The 24,190-nt window shown below is 43.6% G+C and overlaps 1 protein-coding gene across 7 annotated transcripts in view; it reads left to right on the forward strand.

Moving 5' to 3' along the window:
• The window catches only part of LOC134355758 (A-kinase anchor protein 13-like), a 557,767-nt gene that overhangs the window by 377,432 nt on the left and 156,145 nt on the right, over positions 1-24,190 (forward strand). For all 7 annotated transcript variants that reach the window (XM_063066124.1, XM_063066122.1, XM_063066127.1 and 4 more), the window contains 3 exons: positions 296-669; positions 11,060-11,255; positions 13,695-13,779. In XM_063066124.1, coding sequence (XP_062922194.1) covers positions 296-669; positions 11,060-11,255; positions 13,695-13,779 — 655 coding nt within the window. The remainder of the gene's footprint in view (positions 1-295; positions 670-11,059; positions 11,256-13,694; positions 13,780-24,190) is intronic.

Below are 24,190 nucleotides of genomic sequence, written 5' to 3' on the forward strand. Positions count from 1 at the left end.
TATCTCAATAGAAAAAATCATGTATTTAGATAAGAATATATATTTCTTCTCCATTGAGAAAAAGTAAGCATACAGAAGTATGTGCATACCTATATAGATATTCTTATTCAATGGAATGTTGTTTCTTGCATGTCACGCCAACACTTCACAGAAAATTCTCAATACATGTAAACGTATGAGGCGAATAAAGCTGATCCTTGATCCCTTCTATTCCTCCAGGAGCAAAGAATGGCAAACAGTTCAATGGCGGCAGGAATATGAACCGAGAGTTATTCAGTTGTTCCTTTTATTACAGGTAGAAGATGAACAGAATATCGTGTACAGCATTGGTGGTGTGACAACAAGCAGTTCGACCATTGAGGACCCTGAGCCTCCTGAGACCCCCGAAGGGGAGGTGTTCCTGCTGCCCACCACTGCCTTGGAAATGAAAGAGCCTGACAAGCAGCAAAGCGCCACGGGCACAGAGGAGATGGGTGGCAGAGGATCACGCGGGCAACAGGACAGCTGCCCCATCGTCTGCGAAGCGGAGGAGGAGAAGGACCGTGTTGCTGAAGTGCCCACTCGCGCCCCCACCTTCAGACCGACCATCAGGTCACTGTCTCCCTTTCGGCGGCACAGCTGGGGTCCTGGGAAAAACACAGGCAGTGAAACCGAGATCAACCAACGAAGGTAGGTTATGAAGTGGGAGGCTGAATTTTGAGCAAGGAGTTTAGGGGTACTGATGACGTAATCCATGAGTAGAGACTTACTGAGGTTTATAAAGTCTAGTCATCCATGCAACACAGGAGGCAATGAACTAACTAAAGCCAGCCATGTAGGGCTTTTTAGACCACTGAACAATTGCACCTTTTCAGCGAGTCACACAGAACAGAATCCGGCCCTTCAGCTCACAATGTCTAAGCTGACCAACAAAGGCCATTCTATACTCATCCCATTTCCAGCAATAGGTCCATAGCCTAAAATTCCTTGACAATTTCAAGTGTTCGTCTAAATTTGATACTACCTGCCTCCACCACCTTCTCAGATAGTGAGTTCAAGTTTGCAACCATTGTTTGGATGAAAAAAGTCTTCCTCAGATCCCCTCTAAACCTCTTACTCGGCACCATAAACTTAGGCCCTCTCCTTTCAGATACTTTTGTCATAGAGAAGTGCTTCTTATGTCCTCCCTATCTTTGTCTTTCATAATTTTTGTCCATCTGTGACTGTGGCAATTTCAAGTATTGACCATTTTCCTGTGTCCCACAGTACCTTTGATTAATGAAATCTGCCTTTCTAATTAACCGCTGATTTCGCTTCTGAAGATCATTTCCAAATCCTTACTAGCTTGTAGATGTATTAGAACTTTTCCCCTCAAGGTTCTGGCTCTAACTTTGACACTATGTCCCATTGTCTGCAGCCAGTAGAAATAATTTTAAGCATCCACTTTACAGATTGCTTGTTCATCTCTGGAATGAGGGCGCCACTTACAAGGCCAGTATTTATTCCACAGAGATGGAGGTAGTGGGCTTGCATGACTGCCTGAGTATAAAGCTACTATGCAGTCTGACCCAACCCAGTGGTACTTGCAGACTACACAGTGAATACTTGCAAAACTGCATGTATGTTGCTATTGACTAAGAGTGAACATAAGTGGAAATATTAAACAGGCTGTCCTGCCTTGGTTGAAGAATTGAGCTGGCCAAACCAGGCCTGCACCCTCCCCCCCCCGCAACTGAACCCAGATATTTCAGCAAAGTAGGCACACGGCCCATCCTTCAAGTCCCATAGGGCTTGGGTCAGGTAGGCACAGTCTAGGCTACAACTCTCTTTTGGAAGCTGTTCCCACCATGTTGTTTGAGGGAGGAATATTTAAAATTCAAAGGCAGCCACATTGAAGGGCCAGCTACATAGTTCCATGTCAGGTTGGTGTATGAGTTGATGCAAATGGCCTTATTTCCATATTTCATGGTGGTAGTTTGTTGGTAATGGAAAAGTTTTTTTTATTTTTTTAAATTTTTTTTTATGGAGAAGTTAGTGGAGCATCAGTCATGGGTGCTAAGGAAATGCTTAACTTTGGTGGGACAGGGTGGTGGCATGGTAGCACAACAGCGAAACACTTTACAGTGCCAGCGGTCAGAGATCAGGATTCAATTCCTGCCGGTCTGTAAGGAGCTTGTATATTCTCCCCGTGGTCACATGGATTTCCATCTGGATACTCTTGCTTTCCTCTCGCGTTCCAAAAAATGATGTACGGGTTAGGTAAATAAATTATGGCCATGCAATTTTGACACCAGAAGCGTGGAAATGCTCACAGGCTGCCCCTAGCACATCATCGGGTTGTGTTGGTTGTTAGTGCAACCGACGCATTTCTCTGTAAGGTTCGATGTACATGTGACAAATAAAGATAATCTTAATCTTATTCTGGTGGGGGGGGGGGCTTAAATTATTCATTGGAGCAAGTGGATTAAATTCTGTCCAGCCATCCATCCCAGACTAAACTCTTTCAATTATTTTTCCATCAGTACAGAAGTTTAAATGTGAAAAGTCACAATACTCTATCCCCAGTTATTCTAGCAATCCTTAATTACTATGAAAAAATTGTGTGCTTCAGTGGCTCCATTGCAAACTTCTAGTGAAAAGAATTGATCTGATTTGAGTACTCCAGAAAGAGATGGAAGTTGAAGATGATAACATATGATCAGATCATGAACTGAACTCAAATTATTTTCATTGCTGTTAGAAAAATATCAAGGTCAGAATTTAAAGTTGGCCAGACAACACAAACCAGCTGGTTCAATGGTTCCATTTAATATCAGAGAATGTATATAGAATGCAACCTGAAATTCTTACTCTTCGCAGACATCCACAAAACAGAAGAAAACCCCAAAGAATGAATGTCAGAGGAATGTTAGAATCCCAAAGCCCACCCCCACACACAAGCAGCAACAGAGCATCAATTCTCCCCCTTCGCCCTTCCCCGCTTGTTCCAGCAGGCAGCATCAGCACACACCACCCACCAAGCAAGCAATAGCAAAGCCTCCGAAGAGCCCACGATCTGCAGTCCAACAAAATCTGCAGTCCATAACCCAGCACTTCGCATTGCCACAGGCTCGCACTCTCTCTCTCTCTGACTAGCAAGGGACAAAGTGCCGTCACCCTTTCCACGGTGAGAGGCAGAGCAATAGATCGCTGTTTTGACATTACATTCTGAAGTGACGCTTATTTGAGTTCACCGGACTCGAGAACCAGCAGTATTTCCTTCGAGAAAAAAAAAACCTGAAAACTGATTGGATGTCCCAAGTTATGTCGAGATTCAGAAAAGGAAGCTCATCTTAAAAACTTTACTGTTAGCATTGGGTTGAGTGACATATTTCTGCAATTGGCTTATGAAGTACAGAATGACATCATAGCAAAACATAGAGGAAGATGTGGTTTTAATTGCTGTTTGTTTGAGATATTTGGCTTCTGGATGAAGGATTCCTGTTCAATTTAGTTTTATCCCTTGCTGATGTTCATCATTTCTCTTTCTTGATTTCTTTTTCTTCTTTCTATCTTCTCTCAGCCTTTCTCGCCTCATTCCTTTATTTTTGCAATTCATGATTCATTTTCAGTTCTGTGGGAATGCTTGGAGATGTCATAAAGAGGCCGCCAATTCATAGAAGAAGGTAACAGAAAAAACAAATACAAGTACCTATTTTAACCCACACAAATGGATTCTAACATTCTGTTTACACACATTTGACTGCATTTGTGGTGTTCAAGACTAATCAAAACTCACATCTATCTAGTGTTCTGTAAATATTCTTTCACTGAAGCCTGGTCTCTTGTGCAACCTTTGGAAATGATCAGAAATAGACTCTTTAAATCAACTTGCCCAAGGATTGCAGCTGTGAGAATGAAAACTGATGCCACAGACAAATCATTGTCAACTGTCTCAGTGTGTAACACAAGGCTCGACTCACTTGAATCTTTTCCGTTATTTCCTTTCTTCTGCTGTTCTGTATTACTTGATCTCTGCTGGAACTCGACACTCTGCCCTGCTGCCAAATAAGCATCCGGTCCTCAAGGTTTGAGGGGCAGGAGGATGGGATGGATGTTGGTGGGCATTCGATGTCTAGGCTCCCTAATGACGCTTCCTTGGGTGAGATAATCGTAAAGAGGCTAGCAGCCAGTAGACTCTTTTGGCCTTGCTGTTTGTCCTACTAGCTGCCCATCATTTATCTTTTCTGATTGGTGAGGTGTAGTTGAGGGTGAGGAAGCAGAAGATCTGAACAGCCTCAGAACAAGGCGGCAACCAGACATAATTATACTTTTCTTTTGGTCTCATGTTGGAAAACACAGGACAGTATTGTTATGAGATTTGTAGTAGTGTGCAATAGTAATTTTAGTCACTCAGTGTATCAGCTTTTGGTTTCCAATATTAAATTTTGCTAAATTGGCAGCAGTAATAATAATGGCCATGCACTGAATTGTCCGGTGCTGCCCATGATTTAAGAACTCTCAAACACCAAACAACCCAACCCCACCCTTGCACAAAAACAGACCACCCACCCGGTCACGGCAGCTAAAGCATCAAGCCCCTGACCCCCAAGCTCCTCCCACACAAAAAAACATCAGCAATAACATCGAGCCCCCAACCTGTCTCGTACACATAAAATCTAACAGATCACTCACATGTAAAAACACCAAAATATCTCAAATCCTCAACCATAACATATCACCCATCCACCAATCTTTGGGTGAAAAACTGAAGTCAGAAGCCAATAATGAACTACAGTCCACACCAATAATCACATGTGTCTCAGAATTTCAAAAACAACCTTCATCAGCATCGAGGAGAGAGACAGGTCGAACTCAGGTTGTGGGGAGCGATTGTCTGCCCGCAGCCTCTCGACCTGTGGCCCGACCCGTGAAGAACTATCTCCGACCTCTGCCCAACCTAGGAGGAACAACTGCTGACCTAGCCTCTTCCATCTTCACCTCGATGTTTCCAATCTTCCTTGACCTCTCAATCGATGAGAAATAGAGTCGATCATAGCCCCGCACTCTGTCTCCGGTCTCCTGAACTTGTGCTTGCGGTTCTTTCCTAGAATTTTCTTGGGGACACCAAAGCGCTAGATGACTTGATTGAACTCTAACCTAAGTCATAGGCTACAACAGTTTCTGAAACACAATTTAGATAGAAAGAATAAGTAAAAGGCGTAGAAAAAGTGAAATAATTGACTATCTGGAAGTTGTGTCCCAAGGAATTGTTGTTCGTTGGCGTATTCTTGACCGGGTTTAGGGTTAGTGAGTTGTGGGCATGCTAAGGGTGGCCCAGTAGCACAGCAGTTAGCATAATACTCCATAGTGCCAGTGACCTGGGTTAACTACATAATGTACTGGTTGGGCATGGGAGTGCATTCAGCCAGAGACTCATTCCACTGAGATGCAACACTGAGCGTCATAGGAAGTCACTCCTGCCTGTGGCTATCGAACTTTGCAACTCCTCCCTTGGAAGGTCAGACACCCTGAGCCAATAGGCTGGTCCCGGACTTATTTCCATCTGGCATAATTTACATATTATTATTTAATTATTTATGGTTTTACATTGCTATATTTATACTCTATTCTTGGTTGGTGCAACTGTAATGAAACCCAATTTCCCTCGGATCAATAAAGTATGTCTATCTATCTATCTGTTTCAGAGTTCTGTCAGTGGTGGTGATGTAAATACAATTTGACAGGAAAGGTTGACATCAACAGTACTGACTGCACATTGAATTTAGTGTAACTTCTTAACCAGCATGTAAAAGAGATAGTTCGGCAGAACATCTTCAACCAGCTTAGAAGCTTGAAAAGCTTTACGTGAACAAACACCTAACAGTTTTTATTAACCTCCCGTTTTGAATGTGGTTTGCTGCTATTGCATGAAACCTTGTGCTGAAACTTCCTGTATATGCACATATTTCAGTTTGTTATTTCCTTCCCTGTTCTGATCTTTCTCCTCTTATTTCCAGTATGAGCTGGTGTCCTTCTGAAATGCAGCCCTTTCACACAGAGTGTGACCTTAGTTGCAGAAGGTATGGACCATACCAGGAGCTGTCCAGAGCACAGAGGTTCAGTTCATTTCTTTAGAGTTTCAAATAAAGAGCTGAGGAAATAAGAGCAAATATATTCTTGGTGCATCTTATGATAACAGATTCTGTAAATAAAAGATTAAAGCCCTAAACAATCCCAGGGTGCCATTGGTTGCCAGAGGAATCTGTTGAACAGCCAAGAAAAGTGCATCTGAGTCAAGTTATTTCTGTGCACAATTATTCCTAGAAAAAAAATAATTTCATCTGATAGATTTTGTCTTTTTGAACATGAGTGGGATGGGGGGTGGTGTGGAAAACTCAACTAAAATATTTTCCTGTTGATAAGATTTGGAGGAGCAATGAAGGGAATCTTGTGTTCCGATGGGAAAAGCACGGCTTTGGGAGCTAACCTTTTATGTTTGGTGGAGTGGGGAAACAGGGTTAGGAGCAGTTTTTTATAGTTGGGATACTGAAAGCCCCTGCGTCCCCAACTTTGCTTAAAGGAACCAGTGATTCCTTAGGTAGGGAATTGCTGTACCTCTCTTCACGACGGAAGGGAGTACTGAAGTAAGGCTTCTCATGGCTTGATCTTGATCATTCTTGGTTGCCCATTGGAACTTCACAACTCAGGCGAACCTTGACTGTCTTTGCTGCAGTTTAGCACATTCAGGTGACATCATAGCATACAGAAGTGAAACAAGCCCTTTGGCCCGACTGGCCCATGCGACCAAAGTTCCCATCTAAGTGGGTTCCACTTATCCCATAGTCTCTAAAACCGGATGCCAAACTTTTTGAGTGTGTGTGCCCAAATTGGCAATAATCTTCTAAAGAAAATTCTCTCACATGTCATGGTAATTTTGAGCAGAGATTATCATTGATTAATGAATTAATAGCAATAATTATGGATGTTGTTAAAGAAAAAGGACGAGTCCTGTTTCTTATTTACATGTATTCATTGTTTCTCCATTAATAAAAATGTAACAGAGACTGATTGAAATATTGAAGCATTTTACTTCAAAAATGATTATTCTTTTAAAAAGACATTTGAAGAATAATATCATTTCTAAATCGTATTGTTCCAAACACTGATGTGTATACCAAGTCTGAGAGGATTACAAAACATATCGTCCAATGTCACGTGCTCTCACAACTGTCTAGCTGGTGCCAAACCAACGTGAGACATTTCCTGTGAAAACATCTCACTGCTCTTGAGTTGTGAAAAGTCATTCGCTGCTTCATTTGGCAGTAAATGTAACCATGCATCTTTTTGTTATAGGTGGGGTTTAAAGAATCAAAAAGTGGCACTGCATGCTGTGAGCCAACAAAATTGGCTAGCCCATGTTAAAGTTTTGTCACCCTAGATCTAAACCTTTCCTATCCATATCCTTGTCCAGGCACTGTTCAAATGTTGTTAATTTACTTGCATTGACTACTTCCCCAAGCAGCTCACTCCATCTGCTCCCTGTCCATTGGATAAAAAAGTTGTGCTTCACGTTCCTATTGAATCTCTTTCCTCTCACCATAAACCTGTGCCCTGTAGTACTTGATTCACCAGCCCTGAGAAGAAGACTGTGCACATTTACCCTATATATGCCCCTCATGATCTTATACACTTTCATAAGATTATCTTTCATTCCCCTATGCTCCAGTACGATAGAGTGGGATTTGCATGGTAGTGGACTGGTTACCGTGGCTCATTACAGCGGCCATCTGTAAGATCGAGGTTCAATTCCTCGGGTTTCCTCCCACATTCCAGAAAGGGTTAGTGAGTTGTGGGCATGCTGCGTCAGCACCAGAAGTGTGGCGACACTTGTAGGCTGCCCCCAGCGCATTCCTCCACGACTTGCTTTGTTGCAAAACGATGCATTTCACTGTATGTTTCGATGTACATGTGAGAAATAAAGCTAATCTTTCAATTCTTTCCATGCCTCTGTTCAAGTACCTTTCAAATTTCAAATTCATCATCCCTGAAGAAGATGGCAGAGTTTGTCATTGAAACGTCAGTTATTGTTGATACCCGTACTGGTCTGGAAGCCCTAGAAGAGTTCATTCATTTCAAATTTGTTTACTTAATTTGCCTTAACTGCTTCCTCTTTCATTCCACCTACTGACCGCCCTCAGGGTGAAAAATGCTGCCCGTTAGGTTCCTATTAAATCTCTTCCCTCTCACTACCCAACCATCCAGGACATCTTCAAGTGATACCTCAAAAAAGTGGTATCCATCATCAGGGATCCCCACCATCCAAGACATGCTTAGTTCTCATTTCTACCATCAGGAAGGAGGTACAGGAGTCTGAAGACACACACTCAATGATTCAGGAATAGCTCCTTCTCCCCGCCATCCAATTTCTGAATGGACACGGAACCCATGAACGCTACCTCATTATGTTTTAAATATTTTTGCACTACTTATTTAATTTAACTATTATATATATTTTACTGTAATTCACTTTTTTCTGTTAGTATATATTGCATTGTACTGCTGCCGCAAAGACAACAAATTTCACAACGTATGCCAGTGACATTAGACCTGATTCTGATGCTGGATGGCAAAGGGGAAGAAGCTGTTCCTGAATTGTTGAGTGCAAGCCTCTGGCCTCTAATACTTGATTCCCCAGCCCAGGAAAGAGTTTATATGCTTTCATCCTATCTATGCACCTCTTATACACACTTATAAGATCACCACTCATTCTCCTACACTCCAATCCCAACCTGCTCAACCTCTCCCCATTACTCAATTCTTCCTTGTGAAGAAGGACCATGCATCTCCACACACTCGATGACATCATCATCCTCTCCACCAATCCAAGCCTTTATTGATTAAAATTCCAAGAATAAAAACTGGGAAAAAAACCAGTGGAATAAATTTCTGGTTTTAGGACTCATTATGGAGCAAAATATGTTTCTGTTTGACTCTGAGTTACTTACTGCTGGTTATTCTTTTTCTTCTCCCAAAAGACAGTGTTAAATGATACTTTTGCAGGAATGGGGTGAGGGTGCCAGTTCTGTTTATGCTGAGAACTTTTACTGAGTGCGCTGCTCTTTTAATACAGAGAATGCTTGCTGGGTCCATGGTCTGTCCAGTGTCTGTGAGCTGTGGTGAATGGGTGCTCACTGCTAAATGCACGAAAGGTGCTTCTTGAGGTCGTCTCCAAGTTCCCCAATGTACTGAGAGTTTTGGCATTAAATTGCTTTTGTTATTGGACTTGAATTCCTTCATGTCTCGGGGTAGTGAGACCACTCTTGGTACTAATTGCCGTTCCCACGCACCAGAAAAGTAAAATATTTTTTTTTCCCTAAATCGTACATAATGATTATTTTTCCTCTCCTGCTTGCCTTGCCAAAAGAAACACAACTTTCCTCAGTAAGGGGAGGATGCCAGAAGTCAGCAGATGAGTTGGCATCTGGACATGGACAAAACAGGCCAGCCTCCAGTTGTGGATTTGAGTTTAATTTTTAACGTCACTTTCAGACTCTATGGCAGTAGATAAATAACAGGAATATCAACCGCTCTGAATGCGATAACATTCATAGATCATAGACTATTAGTGTATTGCTTAGAAACAGGCCTTTGCTGACCTTTGCACCTATCTACACTATTCCCACTTACCCCCATTTGGTCAGTAGCTTTTTATGCATTGGCAATTTACGTGCTTGCGTAGATGTTGCTTACATGATGTGAGAGCATCTGCCTCCATCACCACATCAGCAGAATGAGATCTGTCAGCCTTATCTGGTGTGACTCCCCCATACACTTATTGTAGTTTGCTCTTAATTGCTCTTGAAATAACAAAGGTGGCAATTAAATGCCAGGCTTTCCTGTGATGTTCATATTGCATGGATCCTACTTTCTTTAAATACAGTAAGCCTCCATGCAACTTTTGTTTATCCCTTTGCATTAAACCATTGTATCTCCACCGTCATCTCCATCCTTGTCTGTTGCCCACTTAAAGGCCGTTATGACTGTACCAATTCCTCCCACGTGCTCTCTAGATCATCTCATACTCCTAGTGTTGATGTCTTTTTCTCTTCTGGCCTAATGCAAGTAATTGAACTGGGTTATATATTTCCCTTTCTGTGTGATGAACTATTTGTGATTTCAGTAGCCCTGGAAAACTTTGAAGAGGAGGTAATTATAAGGACTAATAGGAAGGTCCAGGACCTGAGGGAACAGCCTCAGAGTAAAGGGTCATCCCTTCAAACTAACATGAGAAAATTCTTTAGCCGGGGGTAGTGAATCTGTGGAACTTGTTACCATAGAGAGCAGAGGAGGCCAAGTCATTGGGTGTGTTTAAGGCAGAGATTGATAGGTTCATGACTGGTAAATGGGTTAAGGGTTGCAGGTAGAAGGTGGGGGGGAAAGGGTTGAAAATAAATCAACCATGTTGTGTTCAGTTCTGGTCCCCTCATTCTAGGATGAATGCAATAGAGATTTACCAAGGTGCTGCCTGGATTAGAGAGCACATCTTATGAGGAAAGGTTGAACGAACTAGGGCTTTTTCTCTTTGGAATGATGGAGAATGAGAGGTGACTTGATAGAGCAATAAAAGCTGATAGGAGCCATAGACAGGGTGGACAGCCAAAGACTTATTCCCACGATAGAAATGGCAAATACAAGAGAGCATGATTTTAAGGTGATTGAAGAAAAGTGTCGGGCAGATTTCAGAGGTACATTTTTTAGATAGAGAGTGATGGGTGCATTTAACATGCTGCCAGGGGTTGTGGTAGAGGCAGATACATTAGGGAGATTTAACAGACTCTTAGATGGGAACAAGGATGAAAGAAAAGTGGAGGACTTTGGGAGGGAAGGGTTTGATCTTAAAGTAGTTTAAAGGATCGGCACAACATCTTGGGCTGAAGGGCTTCTACTGTGCTGTACTGTTCTATAATTGAATGGTGGAACAGACTCTATGGGCCAAATGGTTTAATACTGCCCCTTTATCTTACCTTTGGCTACCTGCATTGGTTTCCAAGCTTGCAACAGTAAAGATGTTACTTGATCCTGTCGCATCTATGTTTAGTTACAGCCTAGAAGGTCTGACAGCTGGCAGTGAGGTGACAAAAGAACCACCACGTACCATGGAGTCTGTTCTTCAGAATTCCCGGGACCCTCGTCGAGCTCCAGTGGTCTGTACTGATGACCGTGGATCGCTTGTCTCGCTGACTGAGGAAGAGATGGAGTCGGACCACAGCGAGGGCAGCGTATTTGATAACCCGGTAAATTGGTTTCTAATGCAAATGAATGGTGGTCAAGACTAAAACTTATTGACTTGGGCTCTTATCAATGTTAGCAGGATGGCAAAGCATTAATCATCATTCAGGATATGTTGTTTAAACCATAAAGCTGAATATACATGCTGAATGCTGAAGGGCATTTTGACATCTGATACTTCACACTCTAAATGACCGAAGGGGTCTCCTATCCAACGAAGAGGTTTTGAACTGTGATATTAGGGTGCTGCAGTACCGTGGCGGTTAGCACAACATTATCACAGCTCGAGGCGTGAAAGTTCAGTGTTCAGTTCTGATGCCGTCCTGTACGTCCGTCCCATAAGTGCGTGCAATTTCTCCATTTTCCCCCCTACATTCCAAAGTCGTACCAGGTAGAAGGTTTATTGGTCATTGTAAATTTGTCCTGTGATTAGGCCAGGGTTAAATAGGTGGGTTGTTCAGTAGAGCAGCTTGTTGGGCCGGTTCTTCACTGCATCTCTGAATATATAAAGTAAATATTAAAGTAGGGACAGGAAAGACTATTCATCTCCTATCATTCTCCTGATCTTCACTAAGATTAGCTTAATCTATGATCTGTCTCCCTACACCTGGATTTTCCCCAAATTATTGAATGCCTTCTGTTAACAAGGAATAGGACCCTCACCATCTAGGACACGCCCTCTTCTTACTCTCATCAGGGAAGAGGTACAGGAGCTTGAAAATAGCCACTCAACATTTTAGGAACAGCTACTTCCCCTCTACCATCAGATTTGTCAATAATCGATGAACTCATTACTCCTCCTGGCAAATATTATTTATTTTATTTTTAATACAATTCATAATATATTTTGTGTCCTGCTCTGTACTGCTTTCACAAAATAACAAATTCTCTGTAAGTACAGGGCACTAGCCTCAGTAGTATCCAGGACATCTTCAAGGAACAGTGACTCTAAAGCACAGTGTCCATCATTAAGGACCCCCATCACTCAGGGCATGCCCACTTCTCATTGTTACCATAAGGAGGGAGGTACATACTCAATGATTCAGGAACAGCTTATTCCTTTCTGACATATATATATATATATAAACACACACACACACACACACACACGGGAAGGACATTAGGACCCATACAGCTTGACACCAGTGTCATCACAGAGCAATGTTGTATTAAGTGCCTTGCTCAAGGATACAACATGTTGCTCGGCTGGGGCTCAAACTCACGACCTTCAGATCGCTAGTCCAATGCCTTAACCACTTGGCCACGTGCCCACACCACGACATATGCCAGTGATATTAAACCTGATTCTGATTCTGGCTTGGTATCAATGGTTGTTTGTGGAAGAGATTTGCTGTCATCTTCTGATTTAAACACAATTCAGAACCTCACACCTGAAAGGCTTTCTTTTTCTTTCTTTTTCAGTCTTTTTATTAGTTTCATAATAATAAACATAGCATAGTAATGATACAAAGTTATTGGGAATACATTGTTATAATTGACATAGTTAAGTATAAACCCAGTTGGCACCTCAAAGGTTTGTTTTAATTTTTAGATTATGCATTCCCCAATCACCTCAAACAATTTATTTCCCTTAACATCTTGTAAATTTTAATCCAATGGCTCCCTCACTTCTGTACACTCCATGTCGATAACAACTTCAGTTTGGTTGTGAATGCTCATTTCACAGGATGTAGGCTCACAACTTTAGGCAGCATTTATTATTTGTCTCACATTGCCCTGGAGTAGTAGATAATAAGCCTTTGTCTCGACACAGTTTCCCATTGTTGTCTATCCCTCAGAATCTTGATATTGTGCTGGAAATCACTGCGCTCCTTCCAAGGCTGGTAGAACATTCCCAAGACGTTTGTCCTAAACTGCTGTCACTGTGCTGATTATGGTCTAACCAAGGCTTTATATAGCAAAGTAACTTCCTCTACCCAATGTGTCTCATCCTCATTCTGTACAGAACCATCATTCCATTAGCATTTTGATTAATTTTTGTTCCTGCCCCTGATATTTTAATTATCTATAGTCAGGAGGAGTTCCCAAAATATCTTCGGACTTTTAGCTTGTCGTCATCTACCAAATGCTCTCTTCCCTTCCTGCTGAGTTCAAGCCGATGACCTCACTTTTGTCTTGGTTCTGCTTATTTGCTTAACTATTAATACATTTTCTTTAGTGCTGTGATAGAGGAAATGCTCAGCACATTTCTACCACATTTATAATTACTTCATCTCCAATTTTAAACAGAGGCCGTGTTTTAAATAGCTGTTGTGTTAGATAAGACTGTTATACTCACTCTATTGTTTAAGTGGATATCTGGATTTTAGTGCTGGTGCAATTAAAATTAACCTTTTTAGGTGCTGTAGATTTTGCTTGTGACTTTATAGGGAGTTCCATTAGGATAATGATTTATTAAAAGTAAACATTTTGTTTCTCTACAGAATTTGGCCAGACCACAGCTGCGTTCTGCTCCTCCATTAACAAAATCTATTTCACTCCAGGCTATCAGCCCTCCAAGCATAGACAGTGAGTACTCTACTCAGCATTATTAGTGGACAGATACAATAATCATTAATTAATGTGGTGTATGTGTTTGAAGCAAGCAAAAGTGGGAATGCTAAGCATCTTGCACTTACTTTTTTTTTTAAAAAAATGCATGTTGTCCTGTTAACTCTTTGGCTTTTCCGTATTTTCTCATTGTTCCAAAAATGTTGAATCCTTACTGGGAGTTGACTCCTCATATAGATAGGCCTCGCCCCTGCCACGTCTTGGTAGTCAGTAGCAGTAAGTGGTTTTCACATATAAAGGTCTCGTTTTGTCATCCTTAATTCAAGGATCAACTTTATTTGCCATATACATTTACACATATTAGGAATTTTGCTGTGGTGTGTTGATGCTGCACGAAACCAGACCTTCAACAATTATGAAGAATAAAGATTATATCAAAGATAAAGTTTAAAGTACAGATATGGAATAAAATATGCATAAACACATACGTACCAGTATTTACTTATAATGTAAACAGCGTCATAAAAAGTAGTTAAAAGTGTTTACAGTGCAGTGTCCGAGATGGAGAGGCTGGGCTCAGTAGAATGCTCGATCATATTAACTGTCTGTGGGAAGAAAGTTTTAAGGTGGCTTGAGGCTTTGATTTTAATAGGCCTGTGGCATTTTGCAGAAGGGAGCATTTGGAAAAGGCAGCTTGCAGGGTGGGTAGTGTCTGCAATGATTTTTCCTGTCCGCTTCTTTGTCTTGGACGCATACCAGTCCTGTGGTGATGGTAGAATGCAGCCAGGCCTTTTCTGTGGACTTGACTGTTGACTGTAGTTTCTGTATATTGTGTGAGGATGCCACACCAAACCAGGCAGTAATAGCTGCTGTGAAATGACAATGTAGAATTGCCCCAAGGGAACTTTGCTCTGAGGTTGGTGGGCAGGTGTTATGGCTATTGGCGTCTCCAATGTGTCCACTAACATACTGGTAGTTGAATCTGGCATGATAAGAGCGACTGTCATTCCAAAGTAGACAAAGGTGCTTTCATTTAACTAGAATCTCTCTTGCCCTTTGGAACTCCCAGCGATTTGCCTTTAAGGTTCAAACTCATGTTTTCTACGTAAATACGTTGGGTGATCTGCACACAACAAGCTTTTGGCAAGAAATGTTGTTTTGTTTTGATGGCACTGATGATGAATATTGGTCCAATTTCTTTTTTCTTGACAGCATTTTGAATCCATCCGACAAACAACTGTACCTGTATTGAAGTGAAATGTAACACTCAGTTATTTGCTTCTAAAACCCTGTTTCAGAGCAAGAGCTAGGGTAGTAGTCATGTGCTAACAGGAAATAGTGGAGAACAGCATGTGGTGGGGGTTGGGGGTGTGGAGGCAGAGGTTCGGTTGCTCACTGATCTGATCTTTAGGGAACATACATCAAAGTTGCTGGTGAACGCAGCAGGCCAAGCAGCATCTATAGGAAGAGGTGCAGTCGACGTTTCAGGCCGAGACCCTTTGTCAGGACTAACTGAAGGAAGAGTGAGAAAGGGATTTGAAAGCTGGAGGGGGAGGGAGAGATCCAAAATGATAGGAGAAGACAGGAGGGGGAGGGATAGAGCCGAGAGCTGGACAGGTGATAGGCAAAAGGGGATACGAGAGGATCATGGGACAGGAGGTCCGGGAAGAAAGACGGGGGGGGGGGGGTGACCCAGAGGATGGGCAAGAGGTATATTCAGAGGGACAGAGGGAGAAAAAGGAGAGTGAGAGAAAGAATGTGTGCATAAAAATGAGTAACAGATGGGGTACGGGGGGGGGGTGGGGCCTTAGCGGAAGTCATAAAAATGAGTAACAGATGGGGTACGAGGGGGGGGTGGGTAGGAATATAAGGTGTTGTTCCTCCAACCTGAGTGTGGCTTCATCTTTACAGTAGAGGGAGTTTTTACTTCATCCCCTTGCTCGTGTGGGTTTCTTCCAGGTGCCCCAGTTTCCTCTGGCAGTCCAAAGACATACTAGTAGGCAGGTTAATTGTCCTGTGATTAGGATAGTTAAATCTCGGGATTGCTAGGTGGCATGGCTCAAAGGGCCCGAAGGTCGTATTCTGCCCTGTATTTCAATAAATAAAAAAATAAAGTAAATTAATTCTGCCGATGAATTATCAGCTTGGCCTTAGTCCAGAATTTGAATCGGGGGTTGAGGCAAAAGGGCGGACAGTGTAATAAGCACAACCCAGAGCAACACACACAAAATGCTGGAGGAACTCAGCGGGTCAGGCAGCATCTATGGACGGGAATAAACAGTCAACATTTCGGGCCGAGATCCTTCAAACGTTTCCCATCTCTGAAACATAGAGTACAGATAAATAGACTGCATTAACCTAATTAACTTCTGAAAACTCTCCCAAAGTGACGATTTAGTTCTTTCAACTGGATACTGACCTCAGGTTAACTTGCCACTAATGCAATACTTTTAAACTCCCTCTTTGCTTGTGTCAGTGATCCATACAGCACTGTGGCCTCAGCAGGCATTGGTCTGGCCATTCATTTGCATCTTAATTTGTTTTGGGATTTGGAGCTGTTGAAGTGGCAGGAACATAACCATACGTAAGTGCCTGGCCAAGTCTCAGTGTGTTCAATGTTTGTCATCCAGAGCAAAGAGCTAAAAATAGTTCAATACCAATTACAAGAGAAGATTGAAAACATAAGGGGGCGATTGTTGAGTGGTTCCCTAGCATTGACTGAATAATACGAAGCAGGGTGATGATAAAGCCCTCTGTTCTAAGGATAAAGTTGAGGCTTAACCACTTCCTTTGGAAATAAAAAGATGAGCTAGTTTGCTTTTCCTGAACAGATTCACAGACCTTGAGCTGTAGTAGCACTAGTCTGAAATAATATGAATCAGAGATTTTGGGTTCATTTGAATGAAATTGTAAAGAAGTCAGCAATTTGAAAGAGATGAGTCAGTCTTTGACTAAGGGTCCACCTTATACAGTAATCTTTCCAATGGTTCAGTAGGAAAGGACTGGAAGATGGTATGTGACTTTATTAATGTTACTGAGGGAGAATGGAAATAAATGCTAGAGCTATTCAGATCCATAACATCAAAGGTAAATGGAGTTTGCAGTCGAGCTACCAAGGAATTGGAGAATTGCAAAGGAAAGTCAGAGTGTGGTAAATCTGTGCAGTTCATTGCTGCAGGAAGCCAAGTGGTAAAGCAGAGGATGACAGGTTGTTAACTTGTAAGGGTGTCAAAGGTTATGGGGAGAAGGTAGGGGAATGGAGTTGAGAAAGACAGTAAATCAGCTGTAATCAAATGGTGAAACAGACACCATGGGCTGCATGGTTTAATTATACTCTGATGTCTTATGGTCTTAGGCTGATAGATTCTTGATTGATCAAGAGATGAAAGGATAAAGGGGGAAGGCAGGAGACTGGGGCTGAGGGAAAATGGATCGGCCATGATAAAATGGCGGAGCAGACTTGATGGGCCAAATGGCCTAATTCTGCTCCGATATTATTCAGAAAGTCAGAAGGCATGGGATCCAGGGAAATTTGGCCAGGTGGATTTAGAATTGGCTTGCCCGCAGAAGGCAGAGGGTCGTAGTGGAGGGAGTACATTCAGATTGGAGGGTTGTGACTAGTGATGTCCCACAAGGATCTGTTCTGGGACCTCTACTTTTCGTGATTTTTATTAACGACCTGGATGTGGGGGTAGAAGGGTGGGTTGGCAAGTTTGCAGACGACACAAAGGTTGGTGATTTTGTAGATAGTGTAAAGGATTGTCGAAGATTGCAGAGAGACATTGATAGGATGCAGAAGTGGGCTGAAAAGTGGCAGATGGAGTTCAACCCAGAGAAGTGTGAGGTGATACACTCTGGAAGGACAAACTCCAGGGCAGAGTACAAAGTAAATGGCAGGATACTTGGTAGTGTGGAGGAGCAGAGGGATCTGGGGGTACATGTCCACAGATTCCTGAAAGTTGCCTCACAGGTGGATAGGGTAGTTAAGAAAGCTTATGGGATGTTAGCTTTCATAAATCGAGGGATAGAGTTTAAGAGTCGCGATGTAATGATGCAGCTCTATAAAACTCTGGTTGGGCCACACTTGGAGTACTGTGTCCAGTTCAGGTCGCCTCACTATAGGAAGGATGTGGAAGCATTGGAAAGGGTACAGAGGAGATTTACCAGGATGCTGCCTGGTTTAGAGAGTATGCATTATGATCAGAGATTAAGGGAGCTAGGGCTTTACTCTGGAGAGAAGGAGGATGAGAGGAGACATGATAGAGGTGTACAAGATAATAAGAGGAATAGATAAAGTGGATAGCCAGTGCCTCTTTCCCAGGGCACCACTGCTCAATATAAGAGAACGTGGCTTTAAGGTAAGGGGTGGGAAGTTCAAGAGGGATATTAGTGGAAGGTTTTTTACTCAGAGAGTGGTTGGTGCGTGGAATGCACTGCCTGAGTCAGTGGTGGAGGCAGATACACTCGTGAAGTTTAAGAGACTACTAGACCCGTATATGGAGGAATTTAAGATGGGGGGGGTGTTATATGGGAGGCAGGGTTTGAGGGTCGGCACAACATTATGGGCCGAAGGGCCTGTAATGTGCTTGTACTATTCTATGTTCTATATCTTATGGTCTTATCAAATGAACGATGCCATTAGGTCCAAAGTGTCCATGCTAGCACCAGTGCACTTTTGGAACTTGTGATCCACTCTTTTTCCCAAACCTCTATTGCATCTCATTATTCATCTGAAGTATATTGTACATTTTGCTTTAATCACTCAGTCTATGGGAGCATTCCAATAACTCACTGATTTGAAAATGCATCACACCAAATGCCTACTTCTGATCTTTTGGCACAGTATGGTAGTATAACAGCTAACATAACACTTGTTACGGAGCCAGCAACCCGAAGTCAAGTCCCACCACTGTATGTAAGGAGTTTGCACGTATCCCTTGTGACCTCGTGGGTTTCTTCTAGATGCTCTGGTTTCCTCACACATTCCAAAAGACATACGGGTTAGTAGGTTAGTCACATGGGTATAATTGGGTAAATAGGCTCGTTGGGCTAGGAGGGCCTGTTTTATCTCCAAATAACTAAAATAACCTTCAATATGCTGCATTGCTTAGTCAATAGAGATTGTTCACTATTTTGCTAAAGCTCTTTAAATTCGTAATGCCCTTTATTGTGTACTCTCAATCTCTGGAAGGAGCGAAATGTAGGAAATTGGTGTTGTCCTTTTGCTTAAAGCTTGCACAGCAGCTCCAATGCATAATTAGCGCATTTTAATTAGCAACCATTTGAAATGAGAAGGACACACAAGGTTTCCGTAAGAAGTCCTGGCTATTGGAAATGTGGATGGATAGTTCGAGGTGTGAATCATCCCCTTATCATTGTTGCTGGAGCAACAGAAGCCTTGGGTCCTAGACCACCAGGTGTGTGAACAGTTATTACCCTGAGACTCCTGAACCAGCGTGAAGAACTTCACTCAGCTCAACACAGAACTGAATCTGCAACCTATGGATTCACTTTCAAGTACTCTACAACCCAGGTTCTCAGTATTAAAGTCATAGAGTCATGGAAAAAATACAACACAGAAGCAGGCCCTTTGGCCCTTCTAGTCCATGCCAAACCAGTTAAACTGCCTACTCCTGACCATCACACTCCATATCCCTACCATCCAAGTACCTATCCAAACTTCTCCGAAACTTTGAAATCGAACTTGCACTGGCAGCTCATTTCACACACACAGCCCTCTGAGTGAAGGGTCAGTTATTGTTCCTTTATTATCTGTTTCTTTGCATTTGCACAGTTTTGTCGTCTTTTGCACATTGGTTGCTTGTCACTCTTTGTGTGTAGTTTTTCCATTGATCGTACTATATTTCTTTGTTCTACTGTGAATTCCTACAAGAAACTGAATCTCAGGGTAGCAAGTGGTGTGAGTGGTAGGTTAATTGGTTATTGTAAATTATCCCGTGATAAGGCAAGGATTAAGTTGGGGGAACGGCTAGGCAGTGTGGCTTCAGGGTTCGGAAGGGCCTATTCTGCGCTGTATCTCAATAAATAAACGTATGCATTTTCGTTATAACTCACTTTGAAATTTGAAACTATGATCCAAGCCTGCCTAACGAGCTCATGATTCTTACTAGTCTAGTACTGTCTGTAGTCCAGGGAGTCATTGTGAAAGTGATCACGAGGATTGATATGACCACTTCTTCTTCAGTTGTCCATCAAAATCCAATGACGACGTCCACTCCTTTAACGGTGAGATCCTTGACTATACAGTCCTATCCTGGACCCACAAGCTCTATTGCAGGTGGGACATGTATATGTGGTACTGGTGGCAACCGTGGCTGCATTTTTCCTGACTCTCTTCTGCTGTCTTCTGGTTGTTCTTTCCATCTCCAGAATACGAACCCCGTCCCTACACAGCTGTCGCCAAGTGGTACGGTCAGCAGCAACCTCCTCCAGGTCCTCGGGTCTGATCTTGCACTTCCTTAAAGCATTCTTCGTCTGATCCTTATAGCGCTTCTTCAGCCCTCCAGCTGAGCGTCGACCATGGTGTAGCTGACTGTGAAACACTCTGCGGGGTAGCCGACATGGGGACATCCTTATCACGCGCCCCAGCCACTGCAGCTGACGCTGGGTGATCATAGCCTCAATACTCCTGCAGTTGGTCTTTTCAAGTATTTTAGTGTGAGGCACCCGCTCACATCAGGTAATTCCCAGGACGTGCTGGAGGCAGCTTATGTGGAAGCGCTCCAAGGACTTGATGTGACGGCTGTAGGTTACCCAAGCTTCACAGCTATAAAGGAAGGTGGTGACACAGACCGCTTGATATACGGCGACCTTTGTGGAGGGATGAAGGCTCCTGTTCTGAAAGACTCTACGCCAAAGTCTCCCAAAGGCAGCTGATGCCTGTTTAATGTGGCTCTGGATGTCGTCGTCAATGCCGCTATCCTCAGAGAGAATGCTCCCCGGGTATTTGAAAGATGGCACAACTGACAGCTTTTCATCACCAACAGTGAAGGCAGGTAGAGTGGGTGGGACACTGGTACTCCACTGGCAAACCACAAGATCATGTCGACCGTGCTCCTGTTCTTCCTATATCCACTGCGATTCAGGCAGCATTGACTCGGTGATGTTGCTGATGAGTCTCTGAAGCATCACCTTAGCCAGGATCTTTCAAGCAACAGAAAGGAGTGATATGCCCCTACTATTGCCGCAGATAGCCTTGTTACCCTTGTTCTTATAAATGACAGCGATGTTTGCATTTCTCCATTGCTGTGGGATGTTCTCATCAGTCCAGGCCTTGGTGATGTACTGGTAGAGGGTGCGCATACACATGTACCCTCTGTTCTTCAGTAACTCAGCGGAGATATTGTCAGTGCCAGGGGACTTGATGTTCTTAAGGGAATGGAGAGCTGATAGAACCTCCTGGAAGGTTGGTGGTAGACTGGGGTCTGCGTCAGAGTCCTAATTAAGCAGGGTGTTAAAATGCTCAGCCCAGCTCAGCAGAATGGTATTCTGATTCTTCAGAAGTGTTAGACCATCTGCTGTTTTCAGGGGAGTAACACATAGATTTATTGGGCTGTAGATGGTTTTGACAGCATTGTAAAAATTATGTGTGTCATTATTATCGGCAAAGGACTGGATTTCATGTGCCTTTTCAGTCCACTACTCACTTTGTATGTGAGTATTGCCTTTTGCACTTTCCTCCGAGCTGCCTGATGCTGGTGGATGAAGGGTTGTCTAAAGTTGCCGGGTGTGCTTTGTGCATGTCCTTAAGCAAGTTGTGGATGGTGTCTGAGTTATTGTCAAACCAGTCTTGATGGTTCCTGCTCTTATGGCCGATGGATTGGGCTGCTGCCTCATGGAGCGCAGAGCTGATATAGGTCCACTGTTGTTCCATGGTATTTCCTGAGCTCAGACAAGTTTCCAGCTCCCTTAGTTTCTCAGCTAGGATGCGTCGAAATTCACTTCTTGCTTCTGTGTTTCTCAGGTGGTTGCAAATCAGCCACTTTTTATTGGATTTTTGCAGCCGCAAGGGGGGACGCGCTTTCATATGGAGCTTGGCCACAATCAAACAGTGGTCAGTCCAACACTGCACCTCTCATGGCACGGGTGATGAGAACATCCTTGATGTCACTACGTCTCACAACGATGAAATCAATCATGTGCCAATGTTTAGAGCGAGGGTGCATCCACGAGGTCTCATATTTTGCCTTCTGCTTGAAGCTGGTGAAGGTTATGGTAAGGTTATGCTCAGAGCAAAGAGTAAGTAACCTCATGTCATTTCCATTCACCTTGCCAATACCATGCCTACCTAGCACTCCACTCCATATCCTGTTGTTCTGTCCCACCCTAGTGTTGAAGTCCCCAAGCAAAAGGATCTTATCATTCTTAGGGATCCAGCAAAGAGCTTCATCCAATGTCTGATAAAAGCATTCTTTGGCCTCATTCTCAGATGGCAAAGTTGGTGCATAGGCACTGAGAAACGTGGCATAACGTTTCTTTGCCAGGGAGATAAGGAGGGTCATTAGTCTTTCATTAATGCCAACAGGTGTTTCTGTGAGACTTGGTAGAAAGATGTTATTGGTGGCCAAACCTACTCCATGGAGATGTTGTCCACTGGGGGGAAACCTTTCCAGAAGAAGGTGTAACCCATCCCTTCCTCTGTTAAAGAGCCTTCATCCAGGAGCCTGGTCTCACTCAGGGCAGCAATGTCGATGTTGTAGCACCTCAGCTCAGCAGCGATCAAGGCTGTTCTCTGGTGAGGTCTGTCAGAGATGCCATATGAGTCCAGGAGAGTCCTTACATTCCATGTTGCCAGTTGTAGGTTATCTTGTTTCTTATTTTGACCGCAGTTGTGGAATAACCCGTTAGGCGTGGTAACCTATCCAGGTGAGTGATTGTATGGGCAATTTTTAGGCCACGTTTTCTAGGCCCTTCCCTAATTGGGGTGAGCAGTGCGGTCCCTAAATAGGGCTGTTCAGTCGCTCAGGGGTCTGCTGAAAACAGCTGCCACTCAGTCCCAGCTGCTAACGACCAAATACCCTGTGCTGCTGCCGTGCAGGGTTCTGACTTGGAGCTTCCAGTCCATTCATACCTGCTGCCATTGCCAGACATCCCATTGCCGTCAGATTTCAACCATGTGTAAGGTCCAGGTATTGTTCACCGTGGTCAGAGGTGGAGAACTGCGCAAGGAAGATTTTAAAGTGCCACAGGGGGTGCACCATCCCCAGTAGCACTATCTTCACCGTGATGAGGTAAATCCCGGTGGCAAGGGTGATCCCAGGACAACCGGTCCCACATCTTTGCTGCAGGAGGCTGCCGGGTCCTTTGTCTGTTAAGGCCCGCCTATTGTACGCCGCCAGCGCATTGCTTTTCTGTCAGGGTGTGCTCCCTTAGCCTTGTCTCAGCAGACTTACCACAAGGCAGTGGGGCTATTTGCCCATAGCTGGGACAGTGGTTGATGGGCGCCAGGGCGTGTCCACACAGTGGTGGGCCTGCATGCCATGTCTCTGGGGTCCACTGCTCCTCCGAGATCCCCTGTAGTTTAGCCTGGGACCGTAAGATACCCAGTTTCCCTGTGTGGCTCCAAGAACGCACTGCAGGAGTCTTGGTGCTGGAGAGGCTCTGTACTGGCAGGAAGAGGCTTACACACTCGGCTCCTCTTTTCACCCTCTATGAAGAAGGCTAGCCAGCGGCAATAGCTGTAAGCAGAGAGTAGCAAGCAGATAGCACTGTGCAGCATACAGCATGCAACGTGCACTAACTACAAGCACTACTACACTACTGCACTAGACGCTTCACACGCACCCTGTGAGCAAATACTCCCACCCACATACTGTGATCACAATGGCTAAATGTAGAACAGTACAGCACAGGTGCGTGGCCAAGTGGTTAAGGTGTCGGTCTAGTGATCTGAAGGTCGCTAGTTCGAGCCTCAGCTGAGGCGGCGTGTTGTGTCCTTGAGCAAGGCACTTAACCACACATTGCTCTGCGACGACACCGGTGTCAATAATGCCAATTTAAAGTAATCCTTCTGCTTCTGCCTGTGTGTCATCCATATCCCTTCGTTCTCTGCCTCTTCATGTCCTTGTCTAAGTCCCACTACTCGTATTTCACTACCTGTCTCTACTTCCACCCCCACCCCTGGTACTGTCTACCAGGCAGCCACACTCTCTGTGTAAAAATTTAAAAAAAAAACTTGGCTCACAAATCTTTTTTTAAACTTTTCCCCTCTCTCCTTAAAGCTACGTCCTCTAGTATTTGAGAATTTCTCTGGGGGGGGGGGGAGAGGCATTATCTACCCCGTGTGTTCCCAACCACAGACCCCTTGCTTAATGGTATTGGTCCATGGCATAAAAAGGTTGGGAACCCCTGATCTACCCTATGCTTCTCACAATGTCCCATCCCCCCTACTCAGCCCCCAAAACTCCGG

The sequence above is a fragment of the Mobula hypostoma genome, chromosome 13 (genome assembly GCF_963921235.1).
Source record: "Mobula hypostoma chromosome 13, sMobHyp1.1, whole genome shotgun sequence".
NCBI lineage: Eukaryota > Metazoa > Chordata > Chondrichthyes > Myliobatiformes > Myliobatidae > Mobula > Mobula hypostoma.